At 43.7% G+C, this 13,283-nt stretch overlaps 1 protein-coding gene across 2 annotated transcripts; it reads right to left on the reverse strand.

Moving 5' to 3' along the window:
- Positions 1-2,880: 2,880 nt before the first annotated feature.
- sri (sorcin) lies at positions 2,881-9,494 on the reverse strand. 2 transcript variants are annotated; one of them, XM_084442416.1, is made up of 8 exons: positions 9,398-9,494; positions 8,410-8,505; positions 7,854-7,923; positions 7,420-7,463; positions 5,076-5,223; positions 4,595-4,708; positions 3,826-3,884; positions 2,881-3,457 (listed from the first exon to the last, which is right to left on the reverse strand). In XM_084442416.1, the coding sequence occupies exons 1-8, from the start codon at positions 9,443-9,445 to the stop codon at positions 3,431-3,433; spliced, it is 606 nt and encodes a 201-aa protein (XP_084298542.1). In that variant the 5' UTR covers positions 9,446-9,494; the 3' UTR covers positions 2,881-3,430. The 2 variants fall into 2 exon arrangements, with proteins under 2 accessions (XP_084298542.1, XP_084298543.1); XM_084442417.1 differs by having other exon boundaries at positions 8,410-8,502; positions 9,398-9,464.
- Between the last annotated feature and the right edge of the window lie 3,789 nt (positions 9,495-13,283).

Below are 13,283 nucleotides of genomic sequence, written 5' to 3' on the forward strand. Positions count from 1 at the left end.
GAATGCAAATTTTGCACACCTGAACTGTCTGGTAGCCAGGTGTGTAAGAGAGCATGCCCGGTGAAGATCAAATGGCTTAACTGTTGCTACAGTGAAAGCGTTTTAAGTGCAAGCTTAGCCAGTGTGTGGAAACCTTCATGCATTGAACATTGTCAACAATAATGTTATTTCAAAATATTCTGGTGAGCTGTATTTCATGAGCTGTATTTTATAAGCCAACTTCCAAAAAAGCATTCCTTGAGCCTTGTTCACTTCTTATTTACACCAAGCTTCTCACTTACGTCGGCACAGGATACTATTGGATATTGTTCACAAATTATTTTTGGTGGCCAGGCGATTCCTTTCCCCGTCAGGATGGGCTCGCAGACTCTCTTCACTCTCTCACAGAGCATACGACACGGCGGGATGGTGTCCTGCTCCGCAGACACACACTCTGGGGTATACACACTGCAGAGGAATGCCCTTATCTCGGGAGAACAGCCCGTGTCTACAATCCGACCGAGTCGACTGTGGTAGAAACGCCTCATGCCAGTGGGATGCATGGTCATGTTGTAGCCCTCGTCTTGACAGAAGCTCACCCTCACTGGCTCGCAGGAGTCCGCCATCTGCACGAAGAGCAGGCCTAGCGATCCCAAAACTAACAAGGCCCAAGTATCCATGCCGCTGTGCTATGCTATCGTCGGTTTATCTGAAGTTTTCCTTTTTTGTTGTTGTGTTTATCAGTTAGGTTTCCTAGTTTTGAAGTCCTTTGTTCGTGATGTGCTCTCCTGTGCTCTTGAAGGATCTGTAGGCTATTGGAGTGAGTGTGGAGAATGAGTTCAGTGCTTTGTTTTGAAATTCCAAAGGAAATATTTCTGGTCCCACAGGACCTTAGCCTACTTGGAGTCAAGAAGTTTGGAAAAACACATTTCTTGGATCTAGTCATGCATGGAAAACATTTATAACAAACACCAAAGACTATTACTGGGTGGTGGAGGGGAGAACACTGGGAGCAACGCACTAACATAGACAACGAACCAGCAGAAAAAGACAACAAACAAGAGGGCATATATACTCTGGGAGAACAATCAAGGAACAACGTACAGGTGTGCTACAAGACGAGGCAGACGCAGACAATCACCCAGACAAGGACATGGAGGGATTCCAACAAGACACAACACAAGGACAGAGGGAACTAGGACAGAAGGGAAGAGGGAACGAGGCTGGGACTGGGCAGAAAAGGGGAAACTAGAGGGGGGAGCAAGGGGGGACCAGACAACTAAAGGAGGGGACTAGAACTAAGGACTGGGAACTAGAGAAGGGAGTCTAGAAACACAAGGAGGGGACTAAAAGGGAAGACTAAGCTAGAGGGACAGGAGTGACGTGGGACTAGTGAGGGACAGGTGTCTAGAGCTGGAGCTGGGAGGACAAACCAACATAGAAGACAAGACAACGAACACAAGACCAAACACACAAGGAGGCAGAACAAAACCTAGTGACAATGTGATCAATGTGTACAAAAGACTCTGGGGGTAGTAGTGCAAGAGCAGTTACTGGGAGGGGGGGTGCAGGAGGGTCCAGGGGGCACAGGAGCTAAGGGTCAGGGACAGGTGTCCAGACCGGAAACAGGGGCTCAGGGAAAACCGGGGTTCCGGGGAAGGGGTGAGGGTCTGGACTGGGACCAGGGGGTGAGCTGGGGGCATCAAGAGTCCAGGGCCAGGGATGAGCGCCCAGGGGCACTGGAGCTCAGGGTCCAGGGGTAAGGGTCCAGGCCGTGAGCAGGGGGCAAATGGCCAGGACCATAACAAGCCTATTACTAGTCTAACCGATCATCGCAGCACTGCACTTTCAAACGGTCAATGCTCACGAGCGTCTCAGATAGGCGGGGCCCCTATTAATGGGGTATGCTACTAAGGGGGTGTCAACGACAAAACAAACCTTTTTATTTTTATTTTATTTTAACTTTTTATTTTTTGCCACAATCAAGGCACTAAAGACACTAAACAAAACTTTATTCAAAATGTTAACTATTCAATAAAAATGCATGTTCAGTCTTGGGCCCAAGGTGGGCCCGTTAGGATTGTGCTCCTCTGCTGCTCCGCTCCCTCCACTACTGGCGCTGACTTGTAATCGTTCTTCTTTGGCTCCTAAAACAATAACTTCAGTTTTACCTTTGTTTAGTTGAACAAAGTTCTGGCACATCCAATCGACAGTGGCAAACAAGGCATGTTCATTATTATTGTTTTGGGTGATGTCAGAAAAGGACTGCCTTGCATTTCTCGGCTCCAAATTATAAATGTTAACCATCTATATAAATATGAAGTTGATATGCAGGCAGGTGTAGGCTATTGCTCAGGAACTAAGGACGTGCATGTGTCATGTGCGAAGCTGTATGAATCTGAGGTTCTTGGCGGGCGCTGTGCCGGTAAAAAGTAGCAGCAGGACACGCCCCCGTCCATTGCCATGGTCAACCCTAAACCTAGGGGCGCCTTAAAATGCTACCAAGAGCTAACTAGCTAGCTACAGATAGCCTGCCATAGTGTTCTAGCTTAGGCTACAGGAATAAAGAAAGGTCAAAATACCTAGCGAACAGAATGTTTGATATACAGTAGTTAGCGTAGCTTCAGTGAAAGAGCTCTCACGGGTCTGGCGTTGAGACTACTGTAGCTATCGTATAACAGATCATCTTTTGAAAACACACAGTGAACGGACACACACAAGATCGGTTCTCAAGTCACATCACATTTTCAACTGGAACATAACCTACTGTTAAGCTAACAAATTCAGCAGAAAAAAAACAGTTCAATACATTACTGGAGATTGTAAAAAAAATAAAAAATAAAATAAAAAATTACTTTCCTCACAAAAAACAGCACCAATCATGCGATCTTTCACGTCTGCATGTTTATTTCATAACATGTGCATGTTACATCTACCTACATAATTATGTCTTTGTTTTTCCTCACGTTGTGTAACAGCATCAGGTGGCACAGTTCAGTTTGGCCTGGTTAGCTCTATGAATGAGGGCATCACGTCAACAGCACGGAGGGACATAGACTACATAACACAGGGATTATAGCTGTTCATTCAGTACAGTATATACCACATAACACGGATTATAGCCGTTCATTCAGTATATAGGCACACTAGTGGTTCACTTTTGGTTACATCCTTGATTCCTCTGCATTGATTGTGATACGAGTCATGAGAGAACATTTATATAGGAAGTTGGCTGATGGTGGAGTGTGGAGTTTCCATGAGCGACAAACTTCCTAATGTGAAATGATTCAAATGGAATGTGATGAGGTTTTAGTTCATTAGTATCAAAACAATGAGAGAAAAAGATGTATGAGTATAAAATTACACATACGTTGGAGAAAAATTGACACATGCTAAATAGTTATTATGGTAAGAGTGAGAAGACCGTCTCTTTTTCATTCTTCTGTCTTCTTTAAGTGCTCATGGTGCACTGAATGAACTGAGGAGAGAGGAAGAGAGGAGGACTGTTTCAGCTATGCTTGTATCCTACAACATCCTATAACTTACAGTACATACATAGACATTGTTAAAGGGATGTTTCCCTCAAAACAAAAACCTGAAGTAAATGGTAAATGGACTGCACTTATATAAGTCTTTTCCACCTTAGCGGCACTCAAAGCGCTTTACAATGACCTCTCATTCACCCATTCACACGCACATTCACACACCAATGGCGGTAGCTGCCATGCAAGGTGCTAACTTGCTCATTGGGAACAATTTCACCAAGTGATTATTTAGTATAATGAGGTTAGACTGAATAAAGCCCGGACCTTAATTCTGATTGGCTTAGTGATATGAGACACTTACATCATCATACTGGAACGTGGCTGATCCTTGTCCAGCGGTGTCCCTCTTCCGGAACACATCTAGACACCAGGAACAAAGACGCAAACATTAGGGTCATTCAGACAGACTTGTTAAGACGTAGTACTGGCGCCAATCGTACGTTTCGCCGTTGGTCTAAATTGAACAGACACGGATTGGTGTAACAGATTCTCCCCCCTTTCGTTCCGTCTTTTGAGGTAGCCCGACTCCCCTTTTCGTCTGAATGGTACGTTCCGCCAACATGGAAGACTACTGAACAACTGCTGATTGTTCACGCCTCTTTTAAATGCGGAGGCGCGGAATGCTCTCTAAACAAAGAGCTGCCACGGAAATATTACACCTCTATCTAAATGAGCAGAGCGCAGATATTGTGGGTCCATTGCGGGACCTATTTGCAGCAAATTTGCGGAAGCTCTGTCTAAAAATGCCTAATGATACACACTGGACAAACATGCTATAACCATGCACAGATCACATTCCAGACATAAAGTATGTCTTGCAGACTAGCCTTTTGTACAGCAAGGAAAATGTTACTGTTTGTCACTTGATGACAACAGACCAAAAGTGAGCCTACTGTTACCTCGCATGGTGCATTCACCACACATCACACACATTCCTACACCTCAGTAGCTACATGAAATAACGGTACCTGTTGTGCTGTGGCATTGTACAATACATGGTCGAATAAAGCTCTATTGAGTATGCAGCAGTGACTAACTACAACCGTACACAACAGTTTAAGCACACTAACCAGTCAGTGACCTGAGTTTCACACAACAAGCCACATAGTCGTCGAAGGTGATCTTCCCTTGAGTGCTGTAGCGCTTGACGACACCGTTCATGGCTTGTGGGCTCAGTCTGTAGCCTGTAGTCAAACAAACAAACAAACAAACAAATCATCACTATCTCTCTCTCCCATTCAACCAGTCATCATCACATCCTTGACCTTATTTGGTCATACTAATGCTACAATTATCCACATATGGAAGGCATATTGTTCACATGGTGATGACATGTGGCAGGTGTAGTTTACAGAAACACAACAAGAAGAACATGAAGGAAGTCTAAAATACAGGTAAAAGCAGTGACGGTTTGGCTATGATGGGAGCTCAGAGGTTCTCTGATTGAATATCTAATATTCAATAAGTGATCCTTCATGTTCTCGGTCAAACACAAGTCAGTTGTGAGACCCAGAGTAGAGCCAGGTCTGGTACCCAGTATGAGGCACATACCCATGGAGGACACGGCCTGGTGCATCTCCTGGGGGTCCACAGTCCCGCTGCGGTCGCGGTCCATCGATATGAAGTGCTGCTTCCAGCCGTTCAGCACGGCCCACAACTCCTTGAACTCGTTGAAGCCCATAGTGCAGGACATGTCTCTCTGAGAGAGGCACTCTGGTCAAGGAACAAGACTTACAGTAGTACCTCATGTAACTCTATTTCTCTTATAAAAAGAGACATGGGTGCTCTACCTGAGCAACTACATAAAGGTTTCATCACTGAACGGCACCTGCCAGACATAATCCATCCCAAGGCAACGGTAAAACTACTCAGTGAACCGGAGTCCCCTCCCCCTGATGCATGTCGTCAGCATGTAGAGTTGTTGATTGAAATTGGTAACCTTCTTGTTTATCTAGCGGTCAGTAAAATCGACCAAATGTCAAGTGGGCATTATAGGATTCCTCTGGGCCTACAGAACATTGTCTGAGCGGTTTGATAATATCCGCCACCATTCATTCTCTATGCCGGATATCTCGGGTTCTGAGGGGGAGGGGGCAAGGTGACCACTATTCAAACTGGTGGTTGCTCGCACGTACACGCACTGAGCCATGCAATGCATTCATGGGTGGAGGTCTGCGCTCTCCAAGCACCATTTCTAGTTTAAAATGTCTCCACAACAGTTAGTTTCAGCTGGTCTATGCCTCCCTCTGCTGTCTGTATAGTGTTACTGCAGCCATAGGGATATGCATGCAGCGCAATGCTGCATTTGGCAGGGTGTAAAAACAAGCACCAAAAGAGCCATTTAGAAAATAGACAGCCTCCTGAGAGAAGAATTTTAGATTGGGTGTCAGGAATATCGGGTTACAAAAAGTTTCAGAAAAATGAACATGTCATAATCGGGCAATTTGATTATTTTGGGGACTTCATAAATGTTCACCTGTTTTGGTAGTTAATGGAGAATAGTTCTGATAGCCGTTTGTGCACACAACCACTCTCCAAATCTCTTCATTGCTGCGTTCGTTGCGGCTTAGGACTGCTGCTGTTCTGTTGTGGGATATCTCCTGGTGCTGGAGCGTTATTTGTAGGAGGTCTATATTTGGAGTGTGTTTGGATGATGTTTATGTGTATATTTATGTTTAGATGATATCTCTATCTTGTGCTGTTAGATGGTGAGTTAACATGCCGGAATGTTTGGTCATTTAATGTGTCTGAATAATTCCATGAGGGATTGGTCGTGTAAATGACCAGGCACGAAAAATTAATGAATTCATATTCATTCAGTACTAGCAGAGGTTATCTTGGTAGTTAGTAGTACTAGCAGTAATAGTAGTATTTATAGTAGTTTTTATATTATTATATTTATAGCAGCTAGTAGTTATAGTGATACTAGCAGTAGTTGTATTAGTAGTTATTTTAATTGTATTATTAATATTAATATTTTAACCAGATTAAAGCATTGAGATATTAATCTATTTTACAATACTGACCTGTCCAAGATGGCAGCAAGGTTGACATGGTTTGATACAACAAAATAAAAACAAGAACATCACACCAATACAAAGCAATACAAAGGGAAGAGAGCAATGATAAACTACACAGCAAGAGAGAAACATGCTATAATCAAGTCAATATAATTATGCATTTCGGAAATTCTAAGGACCCCTGAAATGTTCTGTTTAAAACTGGATAAAGAAACGTTGGAAAACAGTTTGAGATGAGTCTGTAGGTCATTCCAAGACCAGGGGCCGAAATAAAAAAGACTCCTTTTTCCAGCCTCAGTTCCCACAGAAGACACCTGAGAACGTAACCAAGCACTGGATCTGAGGCTGTAGGAGTCATGAACAGGTACAAACCTAGAACCCATGTACTGCACAGGGGTAACTTCCCTAAAACGGCCTTGTACATTAAAGTATACCAGCGCTGCATACTATGCACAGCAAGTGAAGACTGTCCAACCAGATTGAACAGTGTGTGTGTGTGTGTGTGTGTGATAGTGAGATCTGTAAGCTGAGATATAAATATATCTCAGGGCAGCATGTAAAGTAGGTCATGTTTGGCCAAGGCAGTGGGACAAACAAATCTGTAAATGGTATCACCGTAGTATTAGTAGTACTACCAGTTGTATTTATAGTCATTTATAGTATTTATATTTAGAGTAGTTAGTAGTTATTATTAAGGAAGACCATCCCAGATACTGTGAATCAAGGACTAGTAGTAGTAACACGTCAGCTAAGCCAACTTGACATTTTCTTCAGGAAATGTACAGTACTTCCCAGTTCATTATCTGTAAATGAAAACATAGTCTCTCTAGCTACCCATCATGCACCGTGGTAATTATCAGTTCTCTCAAGGATACATCCAGCATGTTGACCATCAGTCTGCAAGTCTCCAGGTTAAACGCTGTAGAGACAAAGACAAGTAAGTATGACACAAAAGACCAGTTGGGCAGCTGTCCTGCACCTTAGCAGAACCAGGGCGTCAATTTGTGACCACCATCAGTAACAAACTAACCCTAACCCTAATCCTAACCCCCCTGTAACTCTGTTACCTACTGCCCATCTATCAAGACGGAGTATGTTCAACGCACAGGTAATGACTACTACTAAGCATAATTTATGCTTCTTGAAAAGTGTCGCTCAACAAATGTCGCTTGACAAAACATAAATTGGACTTTAGTAATTACTACTACTAAGTAACAGGACAGTTGGTAATTACTACTACTACCAACACGACAGTTTGTAATTACTACTACTACCAACAGGACAGTTAGTGGGAGACAGCAACGCTTACGTTTGTAGCCGCCAGAGAAATTGGCCTGCGTCAGGCAGTTCTGAAGCTCCTCTGCTGATATCTGTCCATCCTACCGTCGTCAACACAGACAGGCGGGTTCATCACTCATGAAAACACACACTGAAGAAATGTAAATGGTCTGCACTTATATAGCGCTTTTATCCAAAGCACTTTACAATGGCCTCTCATCCACACACACACACACACACACACACACACACACACACACACACACACGCACACACACACGGCGGCATGTCATGCAAGGTGCTAGCCTGCTCATTGGGAGCAATTTGTGGTTCAAAGTCTCGCCCAGGGACACTTTGACATGTGGACAGGAGGAGCCGGGTTTCGAACCGCCGACCCTACGATCATTGGACGACCCGATCTACCTCCTGAGCCACAGCCGCCCTGAGTAGAGAAGTCAGTTGGGACGATACATGTGGATGGAAAGTCCCAGCGTTTTTGCCATATGAAGGAAAGTGGCAGTGCTTTCTGTTAATGCTCATGAAGCTACAGTACTGTATGTATATCAGCTGTTAGTGGTGTTTATTACCTGCCCGGCCACATTAGCGAAGTACCCATACAGGGGGTCCTGCTGCTGACCGGGGAAGCCTCCATAGCCGGGGGCTCCTGGGGCCCCTCCATACTGCTACAGCGGGGGGGGGAGAGAGATGGTGAGGGGGGGGGGGGGTAGAGGAGGGAGAGATTTATGGGGTCAATTCTACAGAAAGAAAAGATGTTGGCTACAGCACAGTTTGTAGGATTTGCACCTTCTCTATACGTCATCATAAATTGAAGTCACGAAAAATCTGTAAATACTGCACTAAATCAAAGACCATGTGTACGGAACAGAGAAGCGGGTATACTTATTTGCAGCAGTTGTGGGCTATAGCAAAGAGGTTTCAAGCCTTGGGGATTAGCTACATAGCAGGTGTTATCTAACTTATCTCTGTCTGCTGAAACCAGCTGTAATGGAGGGTTTCACCACGCCTCCATGTTGTTAGGAAAGGAAACGCATTTTTCAGTCAACTCAGTCAGGAAATAGACACTCCCATCTGAAAGACCCCGCACACTTGTCTCGATAAAGACCAATGTATTTCACCTGTAATCCCCCTATTGAAACACAAACGGTGCCATTTCCCCTCGGGGATCAATAAAGTTGATATCTATCTAGTCGTTAACCGTATCCTTTACGAACCAAACGTGCTGCTAGATTGGCTTGCAGTGGGTTAAGCCTGTTTATCTAACGTTACTGAAAACCCATCGTGGCTTATTTTATGGCCTCTTGAATTTAACGTAAAATTAAAATACTGTATGTAATACATTTTGTTGCAGATATCGTTATGGTGCACTTAAATTAAAGGAGGAATCCAGCTTTATCCGTTTTACCGACAGTGTCCAAATCTAGTGTCCAACCCAGAAGCCAACTTCCGGGACATCGAGTCCAATTCTTTGCCCTTGTCTTGCGAACGATTTCACTTGACAAATTAACGAAAATTATTGAATATCGATCAGCAGATAAAGTCATAAGAGTATCCTACCCCTCCTGGATAGCCGCCTTGAGGAGCACCATATCCTGGGAAAGCCATATCTCGGAGTGAAACACAAACGCAGTAATAGCCTCAAACTGGAAGGTGGCCAGATTGCGCTTGATTTCCTGGCATGGCTTGTTACTTTGAAGCCTTCAAAATAAAAGTCCCAGTTATTTCTTCACACTCAAGCCGAATCGGATGAGGACAGCTAATTATCTGATCCCACTTAAGAGACTCTTTTGCTGATTGAAGTGAACAAAATTAACGAAATGAATGCTAATTTTAAGTAAAACTCGTGATTTGATTAAACAAATGATAAAGATGCTGAGTTTATCTTAGCATAGCACGATGCTTATTTCATACAACCATTTTCTGAAGTGGATAATGCATATCACTGCAATGAATTATTCACTAAAATAAGTAGTAGACAGGATCAGTGACCTGACCTACAGCGCATCACAAAGATAAGGGCAGACGGCAGCGCATCATCCACTCATCTGAGAGGCTGATTGGCTGTAGACTGTCATCCCTACAGGACCTGCACGCCTCCAGGACCCTAAAACGGGCCAGAGGTTGCCGACCCCTCCCATCCCACCCCTCCCTGGCCGACCCCTCCCATCACGGTCTCTTTGACCCACTCCCCTCTGGCAGGAGACTGCGGTACATTGGGATCAGGTCCACAAGAAACAACAGCCTCTTTCCCACAGCCATCAGACTCATTAACAAGGCTTGTGTTCCACCATGACCCCCCACTGATTCTATACCCCTTGCACGACTTGCACATGACCTCTGATTGGTTCACATACCTCAACAGACTAACTAGCTAAATAAATAAATAAAATTAATTAATTAGTTAATGAGCCTAAAATGTTATTTTCTTATTTTTCACCAATAAAGAGTGGTTGTACCATGTCAATGATATTTCCATTTGATTCCTGGTGTCAAAAGTATATTTAAAAAGTGGGTTCATTTGTCTTTGTATGTTGTCTGGTTCAGGAGTTATGAAAATCTGTGTTTTTCGCCATTCGCAAGGACATTAATTCAAGATGGCTGCCGAACAAACCCCACGGGACATTCGTTGACCTGGGCAACAAGCAAAATTCTGAACTGGATACCATTAGGGTCATAAAAAACAGATTGCAAAAAAATCTTGCAGGTACTGTACATGGGAACCTATTTCTCATAATAACCTCAATGCTGTCTATGTGATGTTGTAATGACCACACAACAAATAAGAAGTCATTACGTCATTAATCTGGTTGAGACCATCTGTGTGCACTGCCTGTTTGGACAGGAAGTGCTGAATCGTGTGTTCTCTGCTCTGGTGCCCGGGAGACGCAGGCTCATCTCTCACTCATAGTGAGACCGCCGGTCGTCACTTTGGACACAAAACCACAAGGGACTACTAGCTTCAAACAGGATGTATGGACCGAACCTCAACTGGTGGTGGTCTAGCACAGCTACCCACAGATGCCCACATGGCCGCCTGGACACACTGGACACACTGGACACACTGTCCACAGCCAGTCTGAGGCTCTGGGAGGATGAGGAGGACGGTGAGGAAGAGCATGTTGCCTGGGCAGGAGACCATTCCACTGTGTGTCACTACTCTGCAGGTAATTACTACACAGTATGTACTATGGAGGTGTCATTGTGTGTGAAAAGATTTGACAGTTGAAGATATTACAGTTTTGAATTTCAGCGACAAAATAGGTGAGCTGAGTGAAATGGGATGGGCACCATTCCGTTTATACATCATATTTGTTTTAGGTTTGTTTCCTTGACATGTATCTTTGTGTTTATCTGTCTGCGATGAGCGTTTATGCTGATATTCTCACTTTGATACCTACCAATCCCTCTTTGCTTGCCAGCGTGTACAGATGGCTTGTGACCAAGAGCCTTGTCCAAAACACAGCAGGCGTGCTGGCAGGCCCAGCACACATCACAGCCAATCACATGACACAATGACAGACTGCAACATAACAACACCCCCCGACCCCACCCCCTTCTCGCTCCTCCTCTCTCTGTTCCATTCTCCTCTTCAGTATACTCTCCTCTCTTCCCCCTCCCTCTCCTCACCACTTTTCCCATCATCTCCTCTCTCCCATCTTATCTTCCTCAGCTTTAGACTACTCATATCTCCCAGACAGCCCTCCCTCCATCTCTCTCTTCCTCCCCCGATCTAGTAAAGACAGATCTACAGTAGTAAAGACAGAACATCCTTTATTGATCTAGTAAAGACAGATCTGGTAAAGACAACATCCTTTATTTATCTAGTAAAGACAGATCTACTGTAGTAAAGACAGATCTAGTAAAGACAGATCTACAGTAGTAAAGACAGAACATCTTTTATTTATCTAGTAAAGACAGATCTGGTAAAGACAGAACATCCTTTATTTATCTAGTAAAGAAAGAAAATCTTTTTATTGATCAGATTCTGTTTTCTCTCCGCTGTCTCTGTTTTTCTGTTTCTCTCCAGGTTGTCATGACATCATCCCAAATGACATCATCCCAGAAAGCGCTGAGGATCAGAGAAGCTGGGGGTGGGCTGGCGCTGACCCTGCATGTGTGCCCCTCCGCACTCCAGTAGTGAACCCCCAGGGCAGGTTTGACACAGGCCAGGACCCGCCTGGCATATGGATGACTGGTGGCCCCCAGCACCAGCCCTTGACTTCCTTTGATGGAGGAGCCTCGCCCTACCCCATCTTTGACAGTCGGGGCCAGGGAGCAGAGAGCCAGGGCTGTGTGTGTGTTTACGGACAGAGCAGAGCTGGGAGATGGGCCTGCAGCACCAGTCCTGGTTGGCCTGGGTCCTGTCACTGTTATGAATGTAAGTGTTGATCTCTCACTATTGTGGTGAGGCTGCCATGTGGTCTTTTACACTAATCACGTGTTTCAATTTCTCAGTGAGGAAGAGATTCGTTGTTGGAGTGGAGGTGGACATTGTTGAAGAGATAGCCTTTGAGGACACAGAAACACTTGAAATACTGTAAGTAGATTTGAAATCTATAAACTTTAATTATAAAGTGCTTTTCAAAACAAAGTTACAAAGTGCTTTACAATGTCAGGATAAAATGCAATCAGGTAGATAAGTAACAACAATCAATAACAAACAAATTACAAAAGCAATGAAAGAAAAAAATAATAACATAAAGATAACAATAAAAATAGGACAATCGAGAATCAGAAGGAAGGACGAAAAAGATGGAAAGGGTAGACTACAGGAAAGCCTTGGAAAATGGTACGATTTGGATTTAGAGCCTCTTGAAACACATTGAAGAAACTGATACAAACTTGTATTTTTATTTATTTCCAGGCCAGACGGAATGTTCTCAGATGATTTAGTGGAGTTGGTGTCTGATGACCAGCTGTTCCCCACATAACCCTAATTTTAATCACCACAAGCTGACTTGAGTGTAACAGAACATTTGTAGATTGTTTACAAAGGTATAGCTGTTTACTGTCTTACTGAACTGCTTTGTCATCAATGTGTTACAATGTTACCTGATAATTGTCTTATTATACTGTTACATTTTCATTGTCTTTTGTTTCATGAATTGTATATGTTGACAAAAGCCTTCTGTTATCTTGATTTCAATCATTGTAATTAGTTACCCAACATGTTGTTCAGTGTCCCCTGCTAGAATTGACCAGACACCATGTTGAGAAAATAAAGATGTATTGCAAATGTTTCTAAGGACTACGGCTAAATGAACTAAGAAATGTATTTATTATAACTTGTGTGAAGCAAAGCCATTTCTAAAGGCAAGGCTTTTATGATGCCATCAAGTCAATCTTGGTGAATGACGAAAACAACTTCAACTACCAGAATGCACTTCAAACACCGCACTATCCTGTACGTCATCATCCTGCGCCAGATTCAAATTTTGCGCAA

Source organism: Borostomias antarcticus (genome assembly GCF_949987555.1).
Source record: "Borostomias antarcticus genome assembly, chromosome: 8".
NCBI classification, from domain to species: Eukaryota; Metazoa; Chordata; class Actinopteri; order Stomiiformes; family Stomiidae; genus Borostomias; species Borostomias antarcticus.

Excerpts from the sequence above, each read along its gene's own strand:
- sri (XM_084442416.1), bottom strand. The coding sequence starts at position 9,445 with ATGGCTTTCCCAGGATATGGTGCTCCTCAAGGCGGCTATCCAGGAGGG. Across the intron at positions 5,224-7,419 it reads TGATGGTCAACATGCTGGAT|AGAGACATGTCCTGCACTAT; the intron begins GTATCCTTGAGA and ends TGCCTCTCTCAG. Across the intron at positions 4,709-5,075 it reads CCAGGCCGTGTCCTCCATGG|GCTACAGACTGAGCCCACAA; the intron begins GTATGTGCCTCA and ends GTTTGACTACAG.